Source organism: Fusarium proliferatum (genome assembly GCF_900067095.1).
Source record: "Fusarium proliferatum ET1 genome assembly, contig: FPRO_scaffold001, whole genome shotgun sequence".
Taxonomy (NCBI): domain Eukaryota; kingdom Fungi; phylum Ascomycota; class Sordariomycetes; order Hypocreales; family Nectriaceae; genus Fusarium; species Fusarium proliferatum.
This window is the reverse complement of record NW_022194790.1, coordinates 2,114,913-2,140,859: the sequence shown is the minus strand read 5'-3', so window position 1 is coordinate 2,140,859 and position 25,947 is coordinate 2,114,913. Positions and strand designations below refer to the sequence as shown.

Genomic DNA, 25,947 nt, shown 5'->3' with positions numbered 1-25,947 from the left:
GAGAGCTCTTGCGGCGAGTCTGGATGTAGAGTTAAAATTTGTGTTATATGAATGAGGTTTTGTGTGGATTCTCAGTCAGCCATGAGAAAATTTTTGGGCTGGCTCTATACACATACTACCATGGCCTATCCTGACGAAGTATCATTAAACTCTTGAGTTGAAACGTCACAAAAAAATCGGATAGTAAATAAATTGTTATATATTTTTATGTTTCGAGGGCGAACGTTCAGGATAGCTATGTAATGTTCATTCATTGCCCAGTAATCTCAAGAAGAAAACATTTGGGTATCATGCCATCCGGCATCTTCCCGTTGCCAATATCCACCAACTTCCTTTGCAAAGCGATAACATAACCAAAACTCTTTCGTGGCGGCGTGAGTGCTATAGCAAACATTACCCTGTCATTCGATCCCGAATATCAAAGTCAAACCAAACGCCATTAATGCAATCATCATCGATCTCAAAGTCAAATAGACTTGAGGAATCATATCATTGAGTTACTCGCAGCGGTTTAAGCACGATGAGAGTAGGGCTCATAGGCGAGATCAGAACGGGCAGTACCGCTGGGGTAGCGAGGAGCACCGTACTGAGACTGAGACTGGTTGTGGTTGTAGTAGCCGGTCTGCATCTCGTGGTCGTCACCGAGAGGAGCGTAAGAGCCGTGCTTGTTGGTGGCGCCACCAAGCAGCTTCTCACCATCGGATCGGCGGTTCTTCTTGTCGCGACTTCGGCTCTCAGGCTTGCAGCAGCAGATGGTGAACATCCAGAAGAGACCGGCTGCGATGGCGAAGGCGGCTGCGATAGAGACACAGGCGAAGAATCGGCCGTTGATATCACCCTTGACGCCGTAGAACTTGGCTGTGCCCTCGACAGCACCAACAACTGTACCGGCAAAGACACCAGAGAGCACGACAGCGGCGATAACGAGAGTGGAGGCAATACCAGCGACGATCCATGTCAAGCATGAGAAGATGCGAGAGCAATTGGAGAAGATACCGAGAATAATCTCAGCAGCGAGAGCGATGAAAGCGGCGATGTAGACGACCTGTGTCCACTTGGTGACAGTCTTGAAGGCCTTGAGAGCATCCTGAATCTCATCAGGAAGTTCAATCTGGACATTCTTGTCGGCACCAATGAGATAAGACGTGTTCAACTTCTTGTTGGCCCAGTCAAACTCGGGCTTCTCGCACTTTCGCTTGCCATCTGAGTCGGTCTTACAGAAACCCCAGAGGTTGATGTCGTAGTACTTGTCGAGACCGAGCAGCTCAGCGGTAATGTTGTCCTTGATCTTGTCGGCACGCTCCTCGATCACAGGCACATCGCGAGTATCCAACTTTAAGTTCTTGAGGTCGAGGTTGTCGATAATGTTGCCGACATCGGCAGGGCTGATGCTGAGGTTCTTGACATCGATTCGGAAGATGTATAGAGACTTATCGGCGACACCAGCGAGAGCACCGACTAGTAGGAAGATGATGGAGCCGACTGTGAGCACGAACGGCAATAGCACGCAGAAGAATCGACCGACGCCCATTGTTGCGGTCTGTGTGTGGTGTGGTTTTTGGAGGTTGTTTTTAGGTATGCGGCGGATTCGGAGATCGAATCGGAATATGACGTAGAGTTAGCAGAACGAGTGCTGAGCTGTTATAAGCGAATGACTCTATTCGAGTGAGAAGAACGAAATGCGACGGATAGGAAATGACGCGAACGTAAATAAGGGAAAGATGAGATGAGGCGAGATAATAGAGGAGAGGAGAATATCACCAGAGGGAAGAAGAGGATGGTTTTATAAAAGCTGAATCACAGCCCAGGACCAGGACCACTTGTAGGTACGGATAGGTAAGTTCCAGGTTGGGCTGGGCGTGAGCACTAACCGTTGTGCTGCAGCACAGTTACGCACTAGCAAACAGATGAGGGGGTTGGATGTTGGTTGACGTGGAGTGGCGCAGCGAGCCCCTACACCCCGGACAGGCATGATCCCGCGCTCAGCTCACACTGTGATTCTGGCATTGTTGTAGGTGGTGTCGTACAGTGCGCAACCATCACGTTCTGCCTCATCCGCCTGGAGGCGTTGCGCTTACGACTCCCCCCGGTTACCCAAGCCCAAAAGCCCAAGCCTGGTTGTTACAGCTTGAGGTCAGGTTCCCGCTAAGAAGGTCACAGTGGAGAGATAGGGCGCTCAGCCACTCATCCACGCTTTCACTCTTTTTGATGAAGCTGAGCTCGTTCGCTTTTCGCTTGTCTAACCTTGAATGGGCGCAGCTCACGTTAATTTGCTCTCTCAGGCTGTGCTAGTTGGAGCAGCTGAAAAGCTAACGTGAACTTGGCTTGTGGCTACAGCGAGGTTATCTGCACTCTCTTGACTCTTCAGGTCCTGTTGCAGGAGGAACTGCTGTAAGCTTTGGATCTCCCCACGATCAACATGACGATCATGTCATTGGCCCGGCAGCCTACTGTGTACATATATGATCTTGGTGGCTGGAAGAAGCTTGAGTGGTGATAATTGACACAATGAAAGTTTCTAATGCGGAATTAACGATCATGATGACATTGCTCCGCAACTAATACACCACGGATCACTTCCTTATCCTCCAACATTTTACGATTATCGAACCAAAATATGGATCCATATCCCTACAGAGTCAAAAACGCAGGGACCCTGAGCTTTTGGTGCTGACGACAGCTGCTAGGATAATGATCCACCTCCAGCACCCACCACTTGATTTTTTTTCTCCATATCAACACAGGAAAACAAACAAGAAAAACAAACGGGATGACTTTGTATGACTATGGCAACTGGGCGGGATAACGCAGACGGTACCACTCTATTTTTGCTGAAAGGTTACACAATTTAAGTTTGTGCAAGATTGAGTTGCCGTTGTCAAAGAGAGCGGGTGTCAGATGGGAAACACCCGTTGTGCTGACAACGAAGAATTCAAGCATGAAGCTGTCAGCCTCTGTTACGTCAAAGTACCATGCCCAATCCTTATCCACAATCGCGATGTGGGATGAAAGTCTGCAGCCTTACAAGAGAGCAGACAAAACAAGTCATTTTTCGCGATATTATCGATTACTCCCCTGTCTAGATTCCTGTCTGGAGGAACTGACATGCAAAGCCTCCCCTCCATCTTCGAAACACAGCCTTTGCTAGTCCCGGGTATCGAGAATGTGTACGTAGACCGCGTCTAATTTTAGATTTTGCCGCGTTTTTTTGCCTCGCTCAGCCCTCCCTCAGTCTCAGACTCTCAGTCTCACTCGCTTTCTAGGGTCCCCCCACATTACGCTGGCTTCCAGTGACAGCCTGGAAGCTTACAGACTCTGCTGCACCGCCTTTCGGTCCACGCCGTTACCGGCACATGGGAACTGATTGATAATTTTGTTACGGGGGAGCCAACGAATGATGAAACTGCGGCATCTTTATTTTGACATCAAACCCAATTATCAATTCATCCCACTATCAACCCGAGAAGAGGTTCACCCACCGACTTTCCAATTTATTATCACCGGTTTGGGAATGGTCAAGCTTACACATGCAAGGGCCAAACTCTGAGCCTGAAAGATGCTGACTTCAGCTGCCACGACTTTGTCACTTATCACCAAAGTCCTTCTTCCACATGCAGCTAGACATTGTTTTTCGTACTGACCGATGTTTTGACCCTATCACCTTGTACCGATATCAGTATGGTGAACTCCAAATTGCCATGTGATGGGTGTAGTGCATATTCTGACATGTTTACTGCTTCTCTTTGATGATTGGAGTCATTCTGGTGAAGTATATTGTTGATGACGATGTCATTCATTCTAATATATATTACTTGCTGCATGTTAACAGACCGTATCCCAGAGCGGTCTATCCACTTGGGTCGTCTGCAGTTCGATGGGCCAAATACTAATGAAGCTTCATTGGCTTGACAAACATAAACGTCACTCATTCCCAGGACATGCAATAGACACGTAAAAGTCATATATCATCTTCCGTGTTTCTGACAAGTACTCTAATCTGTGCCATCTATAGACAAATTCACTCCCAAGTTGATTTCTCAGAGTAGCTATCCAGGTGAGCTCCCATCGACTTGCCTTTGCCCATTGAGCAAGCTGCCGTACTCATCCTACATGAACATCATATCAAGACAGTCGTCTCCTTAACCAGACTTCATGTACACAACATGATGTAAAGATGGTCAACACAACCAAACATCACAATAGTGGCCTGGCCAAGTTAGACTTCGAAACTTTGTTCGCCGACTTTCGCTCCTTTGTGAATGATCTTGAAGTTCACGGTTCCATTATCACAATCCATCTGAATGCGATAGTCGAGCTGCGAGAAAGTTTTACGCTGGCTATTGGTCCATTTTGGAAGCTTCCTGGCATCGATGGCTTTGTTCCAGGTGACAGTGCAAAGTTCCTGAACACTGGCCAAAGCTTTAGGTGCTCTTGCAGGCGGAGGGAATTTCGTTGTGCAGTAGATTGTTTCAGAGATCTGGACTGCGCTACCTGAGAGAAGGCGGTAATAGTCATGGTGAACTGGATTCTTCTCCGAAATAGATTCACCCTGGTAGAAGATAATATGTCAGCAACGAACTGTTATCCCATCTAGTCATGCCCTCTCACCTCCTTGAGAAACCATTGCATCTGGTTTTCCGCCTTGTGTTGTTGTTCGTCGTTAACCCAAACTTTGTCCACTTTCTTGTGTTTTCCCGCGATGAAAGGAGTACGATATTTGATACCATAGCTCATTCGAGCGATGCGTGCCTCAACATTGAGTCCCACGCTCAAAGAGGGGTCGTGTCGAAGCAACCCTTGCACAACAGCGCCACGGCAGATCGCAGTCCATCTATAATAGTTTCAGTATGGAAGTACTAAATTCTTTCACTTAACCCATGAATGCTTACGGCTTAGTCCCGCGAGACTGGAGGATGGTTTCATCACCAAAGCAGTCCTGAAGACGGTTGAAGAGGTAGCGGCTACGGCCGAAACCTCCGACGAGAACGATGTACTAAGTGGCAAGGTTAGGTATACACCTCGAAAGTATTTTGGGTGGCATCCATACCTTGGGCTCTTTGTGATACTTGGCTTGAATGGCGTCTACCTGGCGGCTGACAAGAGCTTCGATCTTGTCTGTGATCGGGGAGAACACGGACGAGATCTCATTACTGCAGATAGAGTTAGTCGAGCAAGGTTACTCGGGTATACAAACTCACGAGGTGAGATCAAGTGTCGCACGGCGCTTCAAGCCCGTGGATAAGTCGCTGCTGCAACTTTCCGGCAGATCGACTGGCCATGTCCGAGGCTGATTCTCGAACTAAGGTTTGATTCCGTGCTCCCATTGGTCGTTTAGAAACTTCTTCTCGTCAGAATGGCCGACAAAGTTCCATGTACCCTTGGGAACTTTGTTCTTGATGAGTTTAATGAAAGCCTCGTCAAGAAAGACACCACCACAAAGGCCACCTAGCTGTGAGTTAGTCATTTCGAAGCTCTCTCAGTAGGATGGCAGATGCTCTTCAACTCACCATCGCCTTTGACACACTCTTTGACGACGAATGGGTCAGTTGATTCGAAGACATAGCTAATGAGGTCCTCCAAAAGATTAGCAGTGTACAGTTCCGCCTTGAGATGGACTTACGACTGTGCCTCCACCTGCATCACAGACAATGATAGTGTCGCCAGCCTATAGGTGTTATTATAGTGAGTTGCGCTCCAGTATCAGTTGGAATTTTAGCTCGTACCTTGATTGTCGAGCGTTTAGACAGATCTTTGATAGTTGCAAGGGCGGCAGCTTCAGGCTCAGAGATAAAGTGCAGGGAGGTAGCACCAGCAGAGCGTGCATCCAGAATACCAGACTGTTGAGCGGCTTGCTTCATCCGCTGCTGGGCATATGGAGGCCAGATGGCTGGCAAGGTGATTACGACTTGCAGTTTGCATCGTCGAACCAGATCGGCGCCAATGGTACGCTTGATAGACTCGGTGGTATGATCCCAAAGGTTGCGAAGGAAGGTCGCAATAATCTCAATAGGATCTTTCATCACTTTGTACTTGAGGCGACGAGATTCCTGAAGCTGGGTCGAAGCCGCAACTTCAACAGGAATGTCCTTGGTCTCAAGAAGCAATAGCTTGAACCACTTCAGTGGCTCATTCTCGGAAGGGATACCATAGCCCCATTTGACACCCTGAGCTCTCTCATCGTAGAAGAGCTGTGTGGGAGCCTTTTCGACGTCCGAGCAATGGTTAAGTTGAGAATCCCAGCTTGTGACTATCTCGATGTCATCAGGCTGGCGGGAGTATGCCCAAGCAACACCGGAATATCTAAGAACACGTTCAGTCATCAATACAAACGCATAAATTATAGGCTTACGTCGTCCCAAAGTCGATACCAATGATGATGGCATCGCCTTGTGGTTGGTTGGCGGTCATGATGCCCGAGTTCTCCTCACAAAGGGGAATGATAATATCAGGAAGGTTGTTGAGATGAAGAGAACGTCTGGGGTAAAGGGAATATAAGGAGAGAAGAAGAAGAAAAGTTAGAAGAGAGAGAGAAAGATATAGGAAGGGGAAAGAAATGCATATACGCGTGCCAGCGCTTTGATGATTGCCAGTGTTGACAGTGCTTGCCAGGTGCCAACTGACAAACAGACGTATATTGACGGTGTAAGATGGCAGGGTATGATTGGGGCAGTGAATCATCATAATAAAAGAATTAATAATATGAAAATGCCTGCGAAAGCCCGTTTGCTTAAGCTGCACGCTTTTCTGTCACGGCGAAGTTGCTCCAGCTCCTCCCATCAGCACCACTCCTTTTACGGGGAGAGCTTTAGAATTTCATTTCTCTACCTCTCTCCATCTCCCCTCTAACTCTCGTTTACCTGAGATTCTTACATCAAAAGTCTCAATAGGGGACACTCCTTTTTATCAACCTTGAACTTGAGAGCCAGGTTCGTGCGATATTCCTGTAAGTAGAACACCCCTTCTCCTTGTTTATCTCTTGCACTTGCTGAGATCTTCTCAAAGTCACTATTTCATCCCAACTCTGTCAGACAAGTCAGAATGAACCCTCGAGACAAGATTTCGAGCCAACACCAATCTGGCATGGGGGCTCGATCTGGGAATTTCATCGCTACTGGGCAACAAGCATATCATGTTGGTGCATCTGGGCCCCTCGTGGATGTTAGTAACCACGGCGGTGCTTCGGGACGACAGAGCAATGCTGCACCCCAGCATCGCTTTAATGGTAAGCATAATTCGTCTATGAATGAGTTCTTGACTGTGCAGGAGTCGCGAGTGAGCGGCTTTCTTCAACATTCTGCACAGCAGATAGACATGCAGCGGTCCGCCCTCCAACACGTGGCGAACCATCTCTCCTCCACTGCTACCAATATTGGACAAAGCATAGCCCAGTGGATGGGACATCCAGCTTCAGAGCGAGCAGCCGACTTGTATCAAGAGCTTGAGAAGTCTCGCGGTCGGCAGATTGATGCTGATAACCAGTACCGACAACTGAAGGACGAGTATCAGGCCTTGGAGAAGCGGCTGCAAGACTCCAACACCGAGCTTGAGAATGCTATCAGGGAGCGGGACGAGAAACGACTACTCGCCGAGAGTGCCAACTGGACAGGTTCGACAAAGGTATCGGATGATGCTATTCAGAGCATGTGGAAGCAGCTTGGATATAACATTCGGGCCATGAGCAGATCTTTGGCCAAGTGCCAGGTTCGCCGTCCCCAGAACGATGACATTAGAAACCGACTGTCCATGGCCGTGCCACGCTGGAACAAGTTATTGCTCAACGATGATCACAAAGAGTTCGTCATCAGCGCTTATCTGTGGGCCATTGTAGCAGAGATCATTGAGGAAGGCAGTGAGATTATGGGAGGTGATCACGGAATGAACTTCAAAGCGATCCGGGCTGAATTCATTGGTATGTACTAAATTCGATTTTGAGATGATCTACCAATATCTAACCATTGCTCGCAGGGGCTGCTCCCGAGGGAGACAAACCTTCAGGCCGTGGTCCAACTCTCCGCCATGTTGCACGATGGGCTGCACAAGGTGCAGCCTTGTTTGGACATTTTTTTGTCCGCAACGAGCAAGCATTCAGGATCCGAGCAGCTTGGGAGATCGAGGGGCTGAAAGCTTTCATGGCTTTCCCTAAAGACAAACCAAGCGCTGACCTCCTCCAGGAGATGAAGGCTATCATTGATACTGCGCTAGAGCTAGACGAGATGTTGATGAACTCCAAAGCAATATTCACCATCCGCCGACCCGAGAGCGACGGCTCGAAGAACCAGCGATTCGATGCAACAGAAATGGAAGCCTTTATACAGGGCAAAGACTTGTCGTCAAAGACTGTTGTTGAATTTGCCATCTCGCCCATGCTCATCAAGATGGGCAACGCCGATGGCTGCAACTACGACAGCCGCATGGTTGTTTGCAAATCTTTGGTTGTATGCCGTTAACTGCCGTTAACACGGAGGCAAGATTATATGAAAGAGCACTCTCATGGACAGGAACACGACATCTGAGTAGAACTGGAAGTGTTTCTAGAGCAGCAATCCCACGATTTTATGAGGGTATCAAGCACTGGTGGTATATATGGTTCTATGGTGATTTTATCCGAGGCTAGTACGCCAGATTAGACGCCAGGGGGATACAGAAACCATAATGTCAGAGTAGTTTGTTGTTAATCATGTTTTGTCTTAACTACATCGTTACAGTGTGTGATGCGTCTCCTCGGTGCTGTTCACCTTTACACAGAAAAGGAATAGTGCGCACTAGACCAGCTGTAACTGGCAAGCCAACGCGGGGATGTCTTCGGTGAGATAAGCACGAGGGATAGTCAGCTGTCACTGCACAGAAACTGTGTTATCGTAGTGTCTAGTGTGACAAACTATTGGTTCACTACGGAGGCGAGAACGGCGGCCTCAAAAGAGCTGACTGATGGACTGTGATTTGATACATCATTATGCTCTCGTATGTAGTCATAGTAGAAAGAGGGGTTGAGACTTGGCCTTTTCGCCATTATGTAGCAGCTGTTGTACTTACATGTGAACTGATTTAGATCGAGAGTCCCAATGTTTGACCGAGTTTCTCGTTTGCTTCGAATCAGTGAATGGTCGAGACAGAACAAGCTCTCGCACGTGCCAACAGTTGTCTCCAACTCAGGTCAGTCTGAATGTCAATCTCCAGGGATTCGGGTTAGTTATCAGGGGGGCCCGGGCCTTGAAGCCGTTGCATTTCGTGGTCTTTGGGTGACGAATCAATCCATGTCGATTTTTATAGAGGTCCAGATTAGATCTTACCAGTCCAAATCTGTCTCGAGTCTCCGGTTCAGGTCCCGAGACCCAAAGATAATGAGACGACTGCTGTGGAAAACCACCATATGACAGGTTTATGCGGAGGACGAATGCCGAGGATTTCAAGTCAGAGGAAACAGCAGAGAATAGACAACTTGGTGAGAATCTTCGCCTCTTATCAAGTCTTGTCAAGCTTGGCCCTCCCACATTCTCACGTATCAAGCAATCGCTTGATACCCCTGCTTCACGCCCAACCTCGCATTGCTGAGCCTCCCCTCCATTGGGCGCCGATCAAGAACCACCCCGGACGAACCAGTCTTGGCTTCAGTGCTTGTCATTGAGCTTCTGTTTCAGTCTTTTTTTTATTTTTTTTGGCCTCTGCTGTTGTCTGTCTGTCGTCTTGTCTTGTCTCGAGTGACCTCAATACGACGAGGTCAGCTCCGTCCAATGATCCTCTCAAGACGTCAACTGAACTGTTGTCACTAACCACAAGACGCCCTAGTTCGAAATCACTGAACTCTGTCCGACAAGCAAGAGAAGAGGGTGTGGAACCTTATTCCATAGCCTGCGCCTGTCCAAGCATGCCCGTCCTCCACTGTTTGTTATAGCCTGAGCCTGAGCCGCCACTTCGTTTCCAAACTGACCTTATCCGGCTCCGCTCCGTTGCTCTACTGCGCGCTGTAGGCCCTCGACCGGGCTCAAGCTGACTCCTCATCTCGTCTTGGCCTTTCTAAAAAATTTTGCTTTGTTTTATGAGGGAGGGAGGGAGAGAAAGAGACTTGGGGTAAGGAACAAGGTCCAGGTGGAGGTGTTAGTGTGTACATACCTTGCCGAGACGAGACTACCACTACCACTACCACTACCTAGCTTCTACTTCTACCTCTAGTTGACTTATCTTTTCACTTCTGCAACACACTTGATCTATTGTTTCTTCCTCTTTCACAACAAACTCTAGCTCCTCGCACGCTGCAATTGATAATTGAGCCTATCGTTATTTGCGCCAGTGTCTGATTCAGGCACTTGACTTGTCGTCCTTTCTACTACATCGACGTCATCGCCTGCGAACTACTCCGCCCGCTGTATATCTTGCTCCATCGCCTTTACAGCACTGTAGCACCTACAAACTGTACCTATACTTACACCTATAACCATACCGATACCGATACCGTCTTCCACCAGCACCTGACACTCAACGTTTTGCCTTTAAACGCCTTGGCAATCTGATTTTTCATTCAATCTCACCTTACGATTACTTCACTTGCTTCTGTTGTTAGTTTGTCTTGCCCAGTACCTCAGATAGCTTCCTCCACTCCATGTAAGTCTACCTGGTCCTCCACACTGTGGCTATACCTGTTTTTTCCAACCCGCTTCGTCAACACTTGAAATGCGCCCGTAACCCTGCCATACGCAATCTTCACTCAGCGTCAACCTCTTCAAGTGTGACTCAGCCTAACGTGGACTCTTTCCAGATTCGAACTCGGCCTTTGCTATTTCAGCGTTATCTCCGATCTCGTTCCGTTCGCCTTTTATATCGTCTCCGGCCTCATCCCGGCGTTAAACAAGCCTCCCCACGACGTCATCACGCCGAAAAATCCACCCGCAGACTCACTTCAACATCTCGTGCTTCAGCTTGAAGCATCTTCCAAAACTGCCCAAAACGGACGCATCAAGGGGTCGTCGTAGCCGCTCCTCCTCCTTCTTCTTAACTCTCGATCGCTTCTTTCACCCTCCCTAACATCCCCCTTGACCCAAGCTCAACCTTAGCTGCGCCGAAGGGAATCGATAAGAATCGAGCCGCCCATCACCAGTGAAGTTTGGAATAACCACTGTTGATAGTCGCGGGAAACAATACCATGGGAAACAACAACTCCACTCCAGGCGGATCCAACTCCAAAGGCTCCGGCTCGGCCGGGCCTGATGGACCCCTCCAATCTTACCCATCGTTCAGCAGATCTGACACCAAGGAATCGTCCCGCTCGTTTCGATCTCTAGGTTCAAAGATTCGTGGTAGCAAGTCTGATAGTCCCAGGAACTCACAGGTTCTATCCAATGGTGACACTGCGACTGAAACAAAGACTGAGGAACGACGGTCCAGTAGGCATGGACGTTCAAGCTCTTCTCGACTGAGTCGCAGTGAGCTTCCTCCGCTTAACACCGCTGCGTCAGACATGTCAGCGCCCGAATCGGCCCTCGCAGATTCGGCTATTGGAGACGATCAACCGCCTCCATCTCCTGTTCAAGGAAACACCAAGGGCGGTGCCCACGATGTGAGCGCTGCGCAAGCGTCGGGAGAGGTTGATCATGTTTCTGACCAACCTCCATCTGTCAATGCTGGAGCTACTGCGCACATGCAAGCTCCAGGCCAGTCTATTTTGGTGAAGCGAGAAAACACCATCAATCCAGTCAACAGCCCTTCTGCTGAGTCCAAGACAGAAGGAAACTCCAATGTCGCCATGTCTGAGATTAAGGATATCGATCTCGATGACTTTATTAAGCGACTCTTGGATGCGGGTTATGCTGGGAAGGTCACCAAGAGCGTCTGCCTCAAGAATGCTGAGATTGTGGCCATCTGTCAGAGGGCTAGGGAAGTCTTGCTGTCACAGCCTGCTCTCTTGGAGTTGGATGCCCCTGTAAAGGTCGTGGGTGATGTCCACGGCCAATATACCGATGTTATCCGAATGTTTGAGATGTGTGGCTTCCCCCCCAACTCGAACTACCTCTTCCTCGGCGACTACGTCGATCGAGGTAAGCAGTCTCTGGAAACTATCCTGCTACTACTCTGCTATAAGCTCAAGTTCCCCGAGAACTTTTTTCTCCTCCGCGGAAATCACGAGTGCGCCAATGTCACGCGAGTTTATGGCTTCTACGATGAATGCAAGCGAAGGTGCAATGTCAAAATCTGGAAGACGTTTATTGACTGCTTTAACACTCTACCTATTGCTGCCATTGTCGCGGGCAAGATCTTCTGCGTTCACGGAGGACTTTCACCTGCGCTAGTTCACATGGACGATATTCGAAACATTGCTCGACCGACAGATGTCCCTGATTATGGACTACTGAACGATCTTCTTTGGTCTGACCCCGCAGACATGGAACAAGACTGGGAAGCCAACGAGAGGGGTGTCAGTTATTGCTTTGGCAAACGAGTCATTACCGAATTTTTGGCCGTGCATGATTTTGATCTTATTTGTCGTGCGCACATGGTAGTTGAAGATGGTTACGAATTCTTCAATGATAGGGTTCTGGTAACAGTCTTTAGTGCCCCCAATGTAAGTTACACGTCTCCGCGTCTCCTCGGATATCCGGCTAACCCTTGTAGTACTGCGGTGAATTCGATAACTGGGGCGCTGTTATGTCGGTGTCTGCGGAGTTGCTTTGTAGCTTCGAGCTTCTTAAGCCTCTTGATTCGAGCGCTCTGAAGAGTCATATCAAGAAGAGCCGAAACAAGCGACAGCACATGCTCAACAGTCCGGTATGTTCCACAAGCAAGCACCTTCAAAACCTGTCTAATCATTGTCATAGCCCGCTATGGTCCAACCTCAGAGTGTGTAATAATATAAATTGCGAACACGAATCCGATTTTTATGCCACTTCCTCTATTGAGACATTCATTTAACGAACTACGGCAATCCGAGGGCGACCCGGACATTGCTGTCCAATTTCACCAGAATGAGCGGCGCAAACAGATCGACTCTTGAACCAGAGTATGAAAAGGTCAGATTGGGTTTGGGTACCGAGAACAAGCACACTCAGTATCCAGTTGCCAGTACCACGGTGTGACAGCCGCAAGGTCGCGGCTCTGTTCCGAGTGACGGACGTAACTGTCCTAATCAAAAGACCTGAAATGGTTGAATCGGTACACAAATCCCAGAATAGCGCCGCTGTGTATACGCTTTGGAGTTTGGGAAAGGTTGGCCTATACTTGAGGCGCACTTGTAAATGATTGATTGGAGGATTGGGAAGGATGCCTTATAGAGTATTATGGGCTTATAGCAAGATCCGAGATCTTGATTTGTGCATAGCACCAGGAATGAGTACAGACAGTTCCTATAAATATGTTTATGCTTTTTTATATGACTTGCATGTAATCGAATGTGATGTTGATGATTGGCCAATGCGGGGTGAATTGCTTAGTCATGGAGTTTGGGACGAAAATTGATCGTCGAAACCACAGACAATCAGCTTCACAACATCAGACAACCACCCCAAAATGCAACGCCACGCCTTCCGTTCGGTGTGCAGCCGGACAAGGCCAGAGCTCGAGCAGGTCTCGGATGCTTTTCGAAACTACGCCCGCCAATTCTCGACAACGCAGTTCCAGGCCGCCGATGGCCCAAGCCCCAGCACTCCGAGGCCACCTCGAAGCTCGGCTGGTGGTCCCAAGGTTATCGATATAAAGAGCATGCCCCTGCGCGGACGTGGGGGCCTCAGAGGGCGCGGCGAAGCTCGTGGAAGAGGAGGTCTTATGTTCAGAGGCCGAGGTGGGCTTGCTAGGGGAGGATCATCAGTTCAGCATCGATCCGCCACACCTGTTCGAACTTCTTCACCGACAAGAGGTCGTGGTGGTTTCGGTGCAAGCAGAGGACGAGGCGGTCGCGGAGGCCGTGCTCGTGGCCGAGGTGGAAGAACCAACGGTCGACGGCCAAGGGACGAAGAGGACAAGGATAAGAAGAAGATCGACCGAAACGAGTTCAACACATTGGATCCCGATGAGAAATCCTTTGACGATAACATTCGATTCGGCATCACCTCCGAATACAGGCCATCTCTCTCGCTGGAATCTATCAACGAATTTGCGCCCATTGCACCAAATTCCACCTCTGGAAAATCGGCTACAGTTCTCCAGAACCTCAGTGTCCTCGGCACAGCGGATCATGTCGGTGCACCAGACACCTTCCAGCCCAAATATTACGCCTCTGAGATAGAGGCCAATGGTGTCCGCTTCTTTGCCGACCCGAAAGATAAGGAGGCTACCGAGAAGTACCTCCAGGAGAAGCTCAAGGCTGAAGGCAAAGAATCCACAGGCCCCATCATCACAGACACTGAAGAGTCTATTCGTCAGGTCATCACAAAGCGGGCTATTCAGGGCCAGCATGAGACACCCAAGTTCGCTTCAGACCCTGTTGGTGTCTCTCGCTCATGGCACCTGAGGGCCGAAACTTACTCTGCCAACGATGTCAACTCCTTTGAGACGAAGTTGACGTCGCTGCTGGCTAAGAAGCCTGCTGCTGGAAAGGGTGCAAAGGCGCGTGCTTAAAAGAGTAGATCTTAGGATCATTGTACACTTGTCACGATATGTAATACTACAATATTCTGCATCTATCCTATCATACAATTACCATCTATAGTTGACGGATGGTCTGTGCTTCTTCCTGGTCAATTTCCTTCATCTTCTTGTCTTGTACCTTTTGAAGCTCCTTCTCGGCCTTCTTGACAATGTCAGGGAGGACAGTGCCCGACTTTTTCCAGTCCTTGAGTGTCTTTTCATGTCTGGATCTGGCATTGCGAATGCGGTCCTTCCAGTGCTGTACTGTCTCTTTGATTCGTCGCTCGACGTCGTCCTTGCGCTCGAGCTCCACCTTGAGGAGAAGCTCAAGCTCGTTGTCCTCTGATCGCTGTGGTTGCTGGTTGAACTCACGACTTGCCTGCACTGCTGACATGATAGGCTTGATGTACTCCTTGTCGTTCACGAGCAGTGAAATAGCTCGACCTGACCGAGGAACGACTTGCGCCAGCTCTCGTAGAGGGAATGTCACATCATTACCGTCATGATCCTTCATGGGCACAGGCAGGGATCCCAAATTGGTAGGGTTGAATCGTCCGCCATGGATCATACCAGCCAGCTGGGTCTTGAAGTGCGCATCAATAGGAGCATAAGCAGCAATGACAGCTGTAAAATCGAGGGGATCTTCCGGATCCGGCATCGGCACCTTTGCTGTATCGAACTCGGCCTTGTTCATGGAGCCTGCAGCAGCCTTCGCATTGGCGCTGTTGGGACTGTTGCTAGGGGCAGTAATCTTGCGCTTCTTGAACAGAGAGGGAGATGTGCTGAAGACGCGGGGTGTAGCGGCTATCGATCGGAGGGGAGCTGGGCTGGTTTGGTCAGTCAATTGCATGATGTGAAGATTGTGAGACGGGCCGTACCCCTCTGAGCGCACTAGTTGCCGCAGACATGTTCGTAGAGGACCATTGGCTCTTGACATTGCCATTGTGGTGATTTCGTGTTGTGAAATGTCGTTTCTAGTGTTAGGAGTTTATTAAGTGAGGGCCGAAATTCTTACGCGACGTCAGATCAGGACCTGGTTGTGAGTGATAAGATAAGCGCTGGGAATGGGCATTGATGGACATCACCCAAATAGTAGCTGCGGGCCAAATGAGAAGTAAGTAAGTCATACTGAATTATAAATATTACAGTGAATATGTACCTGATTATAAGAAATTTCTATTTATTAGATGTAAAGATAGAAGTGAGAAGTAGGTAGCTTTGTTTGAAGTTGTTAGTCAGATTTATAACTATACTTTTAGGATAACCTGTAGAAGACCATTGACTAAAGGTATTTCCTTTTATACTCCTTGTTTGTAATGCTTAGGGTTTAATAGCATGTAATCTGCAGATGACAGTTGGCTCAATCCTTTTTTCACTGCGAGGCCCTCGTCAAACACTTTCGAGGGGCATTTACGCATATGCTTCGAATATCCCGTAACCTATAACATAGATACCATAATAAGCCGCAGAATCCCTTAAACCCGGTCGTGTGGTGTAGTGGTATTATCATGTTTCCTTTACAATGTTATGCATAACAAGTTATCGGAAAAGGTCGCAGGTTCGAACCCTGCCACGATCAACGTGATGCATGATGTGTTGGTACTGGAATATCAGCAAATTCATATTTTTGGCCGATGCTCAGTAGTTCACGCTTTGCGGGGTAGTTATGGGTCTCTACGACATATGTAGGGCTGGCGCAAAACGAGTTCATTGGTTAATAGACTTGAAAACTAGGAGCACCTTTAACAGAAGGTAAATCAGTAATTGTTTATTTCAACCTTATATGAACTATGTAATAGCGGGCTGTAGATACTGAGGCAGAAATAGAGTGGCGTTGCAGAGCTTCTATTTAATTTATAGAACTCAGGTTGAAGAATATCACGCTCATTGTGGCAGGGTAAAAAGGCAAGGGAGAATATGGCGAAGTTAAGAGAGAAGGGGTTTGACAAGTAAGGCCTTAATGCAGACCATTCTACATCTATATTATATTATTACATGTTCCCGGCAAACTCGTCTAGAATCACTATGATCTGGGACTATCAAGTATTCCCCTCGCAAATCCTCTACTGAGTCTTACAGAGCGTGCCAGTATGACGGGTAACTTCTTCCAGCCATGTGTTGCAAACCACCAACTTACCATGCCACTGACTGCGAGACCCGTGAGGCTTATGGACCACATATCCCAATTCCTCGCCTTCCATATCGGCATACGCATATCCGCTGTTTGCAGATGCATCGGCCGTAACTCAACACCTTTCTTGAACCGAAGTTCTTGGTCTATCATAACTTCCTCGATGAGATCAGCTGCAGCATGTTTGCGTTTAGAGTTGAGAACTGCTATGCCTTGCATACGACGGACATTCATTGCAAAGGAACCGTCTTCGTCCTTTATGATGTTTGCAATAGCGGAGGAGATGGAGGATGGTGTCAGGTAGGATTTGTCGAGAGACATACCTACACCAGCGGCTTTTAGTCGGGCACTGTTGCAGAGCTGGTCGAAGAAGTATCCGATAGCGAGGACTGGTGTTCCATGGAAGAGAGTTTCGTTGGCACTGGAGCCGCCCCCATGAGTGAGAAAGAGGACTGTATGGCGGTGTGCTAGGATGGCGCGTTGCGGTGCAAAGATGGGAAGCCGAAAACGTGGGTGAGAATCGTTCAGAAGACCAGTAATAGATATGCTCGAACCATCAGATAGATTATAAGACTTGAGGGTGTCGAAATTGGCGCGAGGCTTTTGGGGGATAGACCATATGACTCCATTGATCGAGTCTTCGTCGAGAGCTTGGATGAATCCAAGGAGATACTTTTCAAGTTCTTCACCCGGAAGATTGACATGCGTCCCCAGGCACACGTAGATGGTTCTATCATGGTTGCTCAGAAACTGAGCCAGGTCGTCGTCTAATGGAAGGTATTCGTCGCTCAAGATAGGTCCAACAGGTGCCATGAGAGGCGGCAATTCCTTCGGTGCTTCAAGGCCCCAGAAGGAGTTGACCAGAACAAGATAGTCAGGCTTGGAGAGAAGAGAGTGACTATAGTTGACGCCAGCATCAACACGCATTCGTTTGGTCCATATTAACCAGGGGATGATAGCAGGCAGCGCGGCGAGAACCACAAATTCGTTCCAGAACCGCGATGATAGAGAAGCATGCTCCGAAGTCAAGACACCATCGGCTTGAAACCCAGGCTGGCCGGGATGATAACTGACAGGAGCCATGGCATAAGGCATTTGAGGCCAGACGCTCGCTAGTTGGATATTGAACTGCTTGAACATATCCCTCGCAGCGCTATCGGCGAAGAAATCTGCAACGATAAAGTCAGGCCTCGTAGAGTCATTTTCACACAAAGATCGAAGAGACTTGTAAGTATCAGTCCAGAAGTTGTCAAAAAAGTATTTTGACCTCATCATGGGACCGAAGCCGTGCTCATGACGCCAAAGACGCATTGTTTCGTAGTGGACATCCAAATCATCTTCCGAAGCGGCGGGACCGACTGTATATACGGTTTTAATGAAGGGATAATTAGCTGTCCAATCTTCCTGGCCTGCGCAGGTAGCGAATTGGACCTCATGGCCCCGAGAGGCGAGGACGGCGCCTATTTCGAGAACTGGAGCTATTGTCGTGTTAGCTTTGGTGTGTGTAAGTTGGAGGGTTCTGGAGAGGTACCTGCATGCGTAAACCCGCCTGTTGTGGCAAGCAGAAGGATTCTTCTGCGGAATTCATGGCTGTCAGCCATTATATTTAGGCTTAATACTTTAAATTGGAATGTGTGTGTGTTGTCGAATCGAGATGGGTTGGTTTATGTTGGTCTATGTATGACGCTTAGTTCCAGTGGAGGTTAACCAATTAATGCCTGGCAAAGTCGGAGCTTGGTTCTTTTCTGTACAGGGCTGGAGTCTGATACCCGGCAGCAGAGAAACGAAGCATTTACCATTCAGGGAGTCCTGTCCAAGTAACATAAATACTTGGACATGTTTAGGATAGGCAACTTGTAATAAACTTGGTAGACTTCGAGGTCTTCCAACAACCAAAGCTTGACATAAACACGGCTCGGGAAAGGATATCATAGATAGTCGATAACATTCCATTTCTCGTCTATCTCTATTATCATCGTCCATCGTATAGTCTTGTCTGAACTGGAGGACGTCATCTAACTCTCTTTGGACAAAGATCAAAGCCATGTTCGATCCTCCTCTTGGTACTCGGCACACTGATGTATATATATACTCAATCCAGGGCTCATGTCTGTCTGCACAAGGCATTACCAACAGCAATCCTAACGCCGTTCCCATGCTTTCCGCGTGCAACATTACCCAACTAAATGTCCCTTTTTCATCTCAACCTGCTCATCGTCGAGATACGTTCAACGTTGTCTCGATATCATCGACCAATCCAAGACAAAAAAACTAGGACAGCATCAAATAGCTAATCCAGCCAGCGTCAAAACTGGCGTTCAGGGGGGTATAAAGCGTTTTCCGGCTGCAAAGGCAAAGTCCGGATTCTCAGAAATGAAGTGAAAGGTAATTACGAAAAGTCATCAGGTCGTCCGGGTCTAGCCATATCGCCGGCTTGTTGAGCCAACTCCTTGGCCTCACGCGCCAGCCCAAAAGCGATGGGTGGCAGAGTTTGTACCCACATCCGCCATTCGTGAGAGTTGGTATCAATGCCAATGTTGGCCATATCTTGGCCTTGGTCAGCAGCCTCTAGTAGTCGTGCTCTGCAGTTTGCCAACGAGGCTGCCATTTCGCCTATGCCGTAGGCTTGTGTTTCTGAAATGATATTGCTAACAACGGCATTGATAGAGCCAATCTCGCCAGTAATCTGTCGCATCTCAGCATCACCCCGGATGGTGTTCACAAGCTGCTGGATGTCGGTTGAAAGGAGGGCATTCTGATCCTCAAGGTAGAGCTGAATAGTTGGTTAGTAATGTTGAGGATCTAGCGTCGAAGGGTAACTGACTTTAAGGTCTTCGGCGGCTCGGGGATCCAGCTGATGCGATCCTTGCCCATTGGCTTGATTGTTCGCACTGGAGTGCCCGAGCCCGATCGGTACCGCGCTCGCTTTCGACATGGGCCTTCCGGGATATGGCTCCGCGGATTGGCGAGGTGAGCCCAAAGGACTGTATGCCGAAGAGTCAATGCTTCCTCGCATGCCACCAAGACCCTGGAAGGGTGGTGGAGGAGGGAGCCCGCCTTGATTAGTCGAGGGGTGCTCGGTAGCTACAGGAGAAAAGAGTCCACTAGAATCCGCGGGGGTTACAGTTCCGTCGTCATCATCCAATTCTTCAGCGGGGGTTGTCCGGATTTTGACCAGGCCAAGAAGCTCCACGATGGCCGCTGCCAAGTGTGACGCTGCCGTATCGAGCAGTGAGACTGGGGACATTCCAGCACTGTGGGCAAAGTTCTTGGAGGCTGTGATGAGGTTGTTTGCGGTGGAGGACACCTTGGATCTGATCTTGGCCTGTTGCTGTGCGAAGTCTTCATCACTATTCTGTGGGACCTCGATGTCCTTGGTAATGCGGCGGACGCTGACAACAACTTGCTTCATTGCGTCGATAACCTTTTCTGGATCTTCGGTTCGTGCTTTTTGCAGGAGTTCGTCAATGGCGATTTGAAACTTGGTGACGTGAACATCTTTGACGAGTCCACGGTCATCCATGAATCCCTTTTCCCGGACATGCTTTGCTGCATCATGTTCAATTCCAGGACCAGCGGAAGATGCGCGCATGTGTCGCAATTGTGTCTTTGCGCCCGCGTATCGGTTCTTCCACTCGTGAACCTCGCGCTCGAGTCTCTCGATTGTCTGTTCCAGCTCTGCGTGTCGTTCGTGTGTTGAGCCGCTCTGCTGGGAAAGTTGGCGCATCTCAAGCAAGAATTCTTGCGCCTCTTTTCGGACCTCTTCTGTGACCTGCTGTTGTTCTCGGAGTTCCTGTCGGAGCTCATCATTTTCCCGCTGGAGGTCTGAATCCGATGCAGCGGGCCCAGTGCTGCGTGCTGATTCATGTGCTGCGGTCACGTCATCCCTAAGCCTTTGAATCTCAATATCGTGATCCTCCCGTACGCGCTGCAATTCCTGCTTCATTGAGTCGTTCAAGTTTTGCGCCTCAGCTAGTTTGTTCTCGAGGTTGAGTCTCAGGTCATTCCATTCCTGCTTCTCCTGGTTGGTAGTTGCAGACCGAGAACGTTCTTGATCCAACGCACTGTTCATCTCGTCTTCCTTCTTCCTCATGGCATCCTCCATGCTGTCCAATTTGTCACGTAGTTCTCGTACCTGATTTTGATAGTCCTCGATGAGCTTCTTATCGGCCTGTGAAATGTTAGGCGTTTTGTTGTTTCTAAGCTGCAGCAGCACAAACCTCTGAAGTCACACCGCTTCCAGCACTCCGTTTGCTCTCACGGTTCGGGTCCGGTTCTGTAAATCCTTCACCTTCGTCGTCTTCTTCGAGCATTATACTTTTGTTGGGAACGATCGTATTATTCTGATTGAGCTGTTTCGGGGTTGGGCGTCCGTAATCGCCATTCTGGGCACCTGGTGATGCTGGCATACCGTAAGCATCTGTCGGTCCAGGACCTCTCATAGATGGTGCATCAGAGGGTCTCCTCATGCGGCTTTGACCTCGAGGGGGAAAGCCATTACCATTAATTGGAGTACCCGGCCCCCTTATTGACATGGGGCTTCCGGTACGGGCGAGATCGGCTCCTACGAATCGAGGGAATCTTCGTTCTAATTCGTGATAGACATCGGCGGCTAGATCTCGAAATCGCGGTGGGCCAAGAGACGATAGCCTTTGGCGAGCCTGGTTTCGCTTTGGGTGAAAGTTCTTCTCGGGCAGCAGAAAGGAAGGAGGACCATTTGGAGCATTCGGCGGAGCCCTGGCAGTGGCCTGTCGTCTTATCAATTCGTCAAACACATCGGTACTCAGCTCATAGAATTGAACCGAGGAAAGGCGCAAAAGCTTGTCGCGGGCTTTATTGGGCTGCTGCTTGTGATTGGGGTCGCGGGTATTGAGGAAAGCGCGCAGAGCAACATAGTGCTCGCTGAGGACGGACTCGTCGAGATCGCCGCGGACGCTGTTACGACCGCTTTCGCTGCGAGCATAGAGCTGGGTGCCGTTACTCGACCGAGCAATTGAAGCAGGCGGCGAGGGACCTCCAGTGCTTCTAGGGCCAGGTCCGGGCCCGGGACCAGGTCCTGGACCGTTGATAGGAGCGCTGGGGAAACCGTTGATACTCATGGTGCTGTTGGAGCCACCCGAATTCGGGGGCGATGCGAGATTGGAGCGACCGTTGGGATAGGGGCCGTCTTCGGGACCTTGATACTTGGAGACAGAAAACTCGCTACCGCCTAGAGAGATCGGGGACAACGGCGCATTGCGTCCCAGGCTGATGCTCATGATGGAGAGAAGAAAAAACAGAAATGCGAAACCGAGATGATGCTGGAGGGAGATGGAACTGGAACAGCACCAGCCGCCTGTCTCATATGGACGCCACACGGGGACAGGGTCGAAATGAATGCAGGCTGCAGGCTACCTGTAGGTAGGTAGGTAACTAATAATGGTTGGAATGTTTTTTAACCACTGGAAGGCTCCCCCACAGCTTTGGCGACCTTTCAGGGGGCGACGGGCGATAGAAGCGCCAAGCTTCAGCAGGTGGCCGGAAGCGACGAAAAGCGGATGGACGGTTTGGAGTGTGGCTTCAATGGCAGGAATGAATGATGGAGGTGGTGATGTTCAGATACGGTGAACTTGAAAGAAATGATAAGAGTCGAAGAGCAGGGGAAAGCAAAGTAAGGTAGGTATTTCTGGCCAACCCTTGTCTATTTGCGTCTTCCTTTCGGTGTAAAAGTTGGATGAAAGAGACTGGATCAAGGACAATCAAAGAAGAGGGACAAAGAAAGAAAGAAAGAATGCAACGCAATGCAGATCAACCAACGATCGACTCAAGTCAATCAACTCAAGTGAATTCATCAACTGACCCTGACCGACCCCAATTCCATGGATCCAAAAGGGGGTTCAAGTCAAGTTGGATTTAGACCGGATCGGGTGTGGTTGGAACTTGGATGGATGGATGTTCAGGGGACAACTCCACCATCATCACCAACCGGACGTGACCTCACTCAGCTTAACTTGTTCTAGAAAATAGCGTGCGTACGTACTGTGCAGGCAGTTAAAGCCAAGGTGCCCCAAGTTTTGGGTGGGCAATCCGAGGCGAACGAGTGCACATCGGACAGATACAGACAGATTTGCGGGAAATGAGTTCTCGGTCTCTGTCTTCTGGGGTGGTGAGCATCCAGAATGTCCGGGTGCCCCGGTCTGGCAATTTATTAAATCGTTCAAGACGGAGTGTTAATTTCTTGAGTCCACCGAGACTGGATAAGGTATTGTTCGGAATTGGATTATCGAACAATAGTTGATGGTAGTTGGGGCCAACTCTGACCTTCCAGCTACCTCACCTAGTGGTCTACCACTTTGGCTTGGCTGATATTATCAAGACGTCGAATTGGCTTCTCGCATCTGCCGCTCAATTGCTAAAGCACCAGATGGAATGATATGACCCCATGCAAGGGGACGGGCGGGAAATAAGCAGAACAGCCAATCTCGATGCAACCTGTGCTTAAGCCTGGGCACCTTATTCAAGGTCCGGTCCACTGAGCACGCTGCGCTTTGCTAAAGAGCTCCAGTCAATGCACCCCTGCCCCTGAACCAGCAAAAGCGACTCTTTCTTGCGAGCTCTGATTTGACCAACGACCCTGGTCAGGCGTTCAAAGCTTAGCGGGTTGCCGAGCGAGGCGCTGGGGATAGGCGGGTCTTGGTGAAGTCGGCACGTGCTTGGTACTAGTCTACCTAAGTAGGTAGGTACGCGGCTAGGCAAGGTACTTGTACAGCCACCCGGACCTACAAGCCGGAATAAGTTGATAATGGACAACACAATATCATAAGATTCATAAATAGGGCACGATATTATAAGTGGAAAGATAATAGCACGCAAACCCTCCTTTGAGATCTAATATCATTGCCGTATAGTCAGTTGATCGATCAAATGACTGAGAGATTCTGATTTGTGACCAACCAATTTGCACTATTATGTGTCTCAGACATTACGCCATACTACATAAGTGAACAGAAGCATAAAGGTAACATTAGTAACTTGACTTGGTTACCACCGGACCTCATTTTTCTATCATTTCATTCGTGATGTACTCAAACATTCCAACCCAATGTTCCTCTTCTCCTACTTCTCCCACAGGGGAGGCCACGCAACTTGATCTTAGGCTACAACAACATTTAGACACCTTAGGACAAGGTCAGGCAACCTGGGGACAAACTTAAAGGGTCCTTTGACTAATTATTTTGACCCCCTTAATCCAATACCCTCCTCAGCTTTTCTGCTGGTCCTTCATCATTCCTCTCCCCCGGCGCCAAGGAACGTTATCCAGGCCTCCATATCAGACGCGAGTTTGTCTCCAATCTCAGCATCGATGATACCCTGTTGCCAACTGACATCAACGCACATCTCTTTACCCTTCACGCTAATCGAGCTGATATGGAACACAGGCGAAGTGAGTTCACAGCTCAGCTGAAACACAGCTCTCTCGATCCTCCAGCCTGAGCCTTCAATGGCCCCATCCAGTGTCCCTAAATTGGATACACCCCAGGCACCTACTCGGGGCTTCTTGAGCTGCTGCTTCTTTTGAACTCGCCAGTCTTTGACCAAGTTCATCAAGCCTGAGGGGTCATTTTCCATGCCCTTGTCGAGTTTGTTCTGAATATCCTCTCTAGCTTGCACAGCAGCTGCCCAGATAAAGTTCTCGAGTTGAGTGATGGCATGTGATTGTGACGGTATTCCTTTGGCTTTGGAGCGGATTTCTGTGACTAGATCCTCACCAAACATGTGGTTCACAAGTGTCATCTGGTTATCCATGGTCGTACTAGGAACATGCCAAGGGTATGCCTCAGAATTGGCGGGGATGAAGCGACGGGTATCCAATGCACTGATAGCAAACATCGACTTTGCCTCTTGTTTGTGATGCTTCCTGCCCTCATCTAATTGCAGGGCAAGCGATACCAGCGGCAGAGCATGCAAAAGGCCTGTAATAGTGGTACGATGTGCTCGGCATTTGCTTAGTACCTTCTTCAGCGTTGCATCTTCAATCGAGAACGTTCTGAACTCAGTTTGGTAAGGTTCCTGGCGAATAGGGGCCCAGTTGGCCTGGGTTGGGTCGTTTGATACCAGGAATGGAGGCCTCAGTTCTTTCCAGATTGTCGCCAAAGCGAACCCCCACGAGATTGGGATCTTGATGAGCTCTTCTGGAGGAGGGGGGAACCTTTCTGCAGTACTGCGAAGATGAAGAACGTTTCCTTCCAAATTGACTTCGTGGTCAGTCTTCGAATCATTGAGATTGCGTAACAAGGTCTGGTGTAGGATCTTGCCTCCTACACCATCGAAGCTGGTATGGTTCCAGCAGAAAATAACATCCAATGACTGGATACTACCTTCTGGCCATAGGATTGAGGCTCTCCACCCTGGCTTCGTTTCGACATCTGTAAACCAAGTATCGAGTTGGTTCCGAATCTCATGCTTCAAGGAACTCTCATAATCATCAGAAGCTTTGATCTCTTGCCAGCTGATATGCAGACCAAGATCGACAGTTTCCAGCTCAACCCATGAAGGCACAGCTGAGGTCTCGTTTAAGATACCCACTTGCAGCATGGGATGTTCAGCTACTGTAAGTGCCATAGCCCGATGGAAGGCATTTTGGATAGTCTCAAATGAGCCGCCAATGAGATGACCTGGGAGGCCATAACGGCAGACTACTGCGGTACCACAGCTATGACGCAAAGTGTGTAATGCCGAGTGGTACAACTCTCTGGTTAATAGTTAGGTTTGGCTCAGCTGATAGGAGTTGAAAGCTTCCATACAAGTTGCTCATTGGTCGAATAACCTTAGGCTCTTCTCGTAGTGCCATTTTAACATATATGTGGCTCAAAGTGCCAGGAAATCGCTGTTATTTTCGAACTCTATCTCATTCACAAGTATTACGGCGATTGGTTTTTCGCTTTGTTTTATCTGGTTTCCGAAGGATGCGGGCTCCGCGGGTCACCAGGTGAGCTTCCCGCGGGTGGGCGAGTAGGATTCAGTCGCATATATCTAAAGCGGCAAAGGAATGCTTCTTACATGCAAGGATAAGAGCATCCGAGAGGCCTACTCCGTTCAATACCAACCTATGTAAGTAGTGCAGGAGAAACAGCAAAACTTCAGGCTCCTCAGTAACAAAAAGATTCAGGTAAACTTGTGACATTATTAGACCTTGAGGTTAATCTTTTTTCCTGCAACTCAATTGACAGTCAGAAGTTTTCTCAGCATACTCTCAAAGTCATAGCCATTCATGCCGACTTTGCCAT

At 49.0% G+C, this 25,947-nt stretch overlaps 9 protein-coding genes and 1 non-coding gene across 10 annotated transcripts; 4 read left to right on the top strand and 6 right to left on the bottom strand.

Moving 5' to 3' along the window:
• Window positions 1–511: 511 nt before the first annotated feature.
• On the bottom strand, window positions 512–1,531 carry FPRO_01384 (uncharacterized protein; the record flags this gene model as incomplete). Its single annotated transcript, XM_031232072.1, has 1 exon — window positions 512–1,531. The coding sequence occupies one exon, from the start codon at window positions 1,529–1,531 to the stop codon at window positions 512–514; it is 1,020 nt and encodes a 339-aa protein (XP_031075089.1).
• Window positions 1,532–4,216: 2,685 nt separating this feature from the next.
• On the bottom strand, window positions 4,217–6,408 carry FPRO_01385 (uncharacterized protein; the record flags this gene model as incomplete). Its single annotated transcript, XM_031232061.1, has 10 exons — window positions 4,217–4,549; window positions 4,609–4,831; window positions 4,890–4,993; window positions 5,048–5,150; window positions 5,199–5,249; window positions 5,301–5,445; window positions 5,508–5,574; window positions 5,621–5,665; window positions 5,724–6,300; window positions 6,350–6,408. 10 exons carry the CDS (start codon window positions 6,406–6,408, stop codon window positions 4,217–4,219), a joined length of 1,707 nt encoding a protein of 568 aa, XP_031075088.1.
• Window positions 6,409–7,038: 630 nt separating this feature from the next.
• FPRO_01386 (uncharacterized protein) lies at window positions 7,039–8,447 on the top strand (the record flags this gene model as incomplete). The annotated part of the gene is made up of 2 exons (XM_031232050.1): window positions 7,039–7,909; window positions 7,966–8,447. The coding sequence occupies 2 exons, from the start codon at window positions 7,039–7,041 to the stop codon at window positions 8,445–8,447; spliced, it is 1,353 nt and encodes a 450-aa protein (XP_031075087.1).
• Window positions 8,448–11,137: 2,690 nt separating this feature from the next.
• Window positions 11,138–12,836, top strand: FPRO_01387 (putative serine/threonine protein phosphatase-z-like; the record flags this gene model as incomplete). Its single annotated transcript, XM_031232039.1, has 3 exons — window positions 11,138–12,553; window positions 12,604–12,756; window positions 12,807–12,836. 3 exons carry the CDS (start codon window positions 11,138–11,140, stop codon window positions 12,834–12,836), a joined length of 1,599 nt encoding a protein of 532 aa, XP_031075086.1.
• Window positions 12,837–13,494: 658 nt separating this feature from the next.
• Window positions 13,495–14,541, top strand: FPRO_01388 (uncharacterized protein; the record flags this gene model as incomplete). Its single annotated transcript, XM_031232027.1, has 1 exon — window positions 13,495–14,541. One exon carries the CDS (start codon window positions 13,495–13,497, stop codon window positions 14,539–14,541), a length of 1,047 nt encoding a protein of 348 aa, XP_031075085.1.
• Window positions 14,542–14,626: 85 nt separating this feature from the next.
• FPRO_01389 (uncharacterized protein) lies at window positions 14,627–15,493 on the bottom strand (the record flags this gene model as incomplete). The annotated part of the gene is made up of 2 exons (XM_031232016.1): window positions 14,627–15,377; window positions 15,429–15,493. The coding sequence occupies 2 exons, from the start codon at window positions 15,491–15,493 to the stop codon at window positions 14,627–14,629; spliced, it is 816 nt and encodes a 271-aa protein (XP_031075084.1).
• Window positions 15,494–16,033: 540 nt separating this feature from the next.
• Window positions 16,034–16,129, top strand: tRNA. Its single transcript has 2 exons — window positions 16,034–16,072; window positions 16,094–16,129. It is a non-coding gene; the product is annotated as a tRNA-Val (tRNA).
• Window positions 16,130–16,573: 444 nt separating this feature from the next.
• FPRO_01390 (uncharacterized protein) lies at window positions 16,574–18,282 on the bottom strand (the record flags this gene model as incomplete). Its single annotated transcript, XM_031232005.1, has 2 exons — window positions 16,574–18,159; window positions 18,213–18,282. The coding sequence occupies 2 exons, from the start codon at window positions 18,280–18,282 to the stop codon at window positions 16,574–16,576; spliced, it is 1,656 nt and encodes a 551-aa protein (XP_031075083.1).
• A 788-nt stretch (window positions 18,283–19,070) lies between these two features.
• Window positions 19,071–21,939, bottom strand: FPRO_01391 (uncharacterized protein; the record flags this gene model as incomplete). The annotated part of the gene is made up of 3 exons (XM_031231994.1): window positions 19,071–19,454; window positions 19,506–20,852; window positions 20,902–21,939. 3 exons carry the CDS (start codon window positions 21,937–21,939, stop codon window positions 19,071–19,073), a joined length of 2,769 nt encoding a protein of 922 aa, XP_031075082.1.
• Window positions 21,940–23,944: 2,005 nt separating this feature from the next.
• On the bottom strand, window positions 23,945–25,511 carry FPRO_01392 (uncharacterized protein; the record flags this gene model as incomplete). Its single annotated transcript, XM_031231983.1, has 2 exons — window positions 23,945–25,412; window positions 25,465–25,511. The coding sequence occupies 2 exons, from the start codon at window positions 25,509–25,511 to the stop codon at window positions 23,945–23,947; spliced, it is 1,515 nt and encodes a 504-aa protein (XP_031075081.1).
• Window positions 25,512–25,947: the final 436 nt, after the last annotated feature.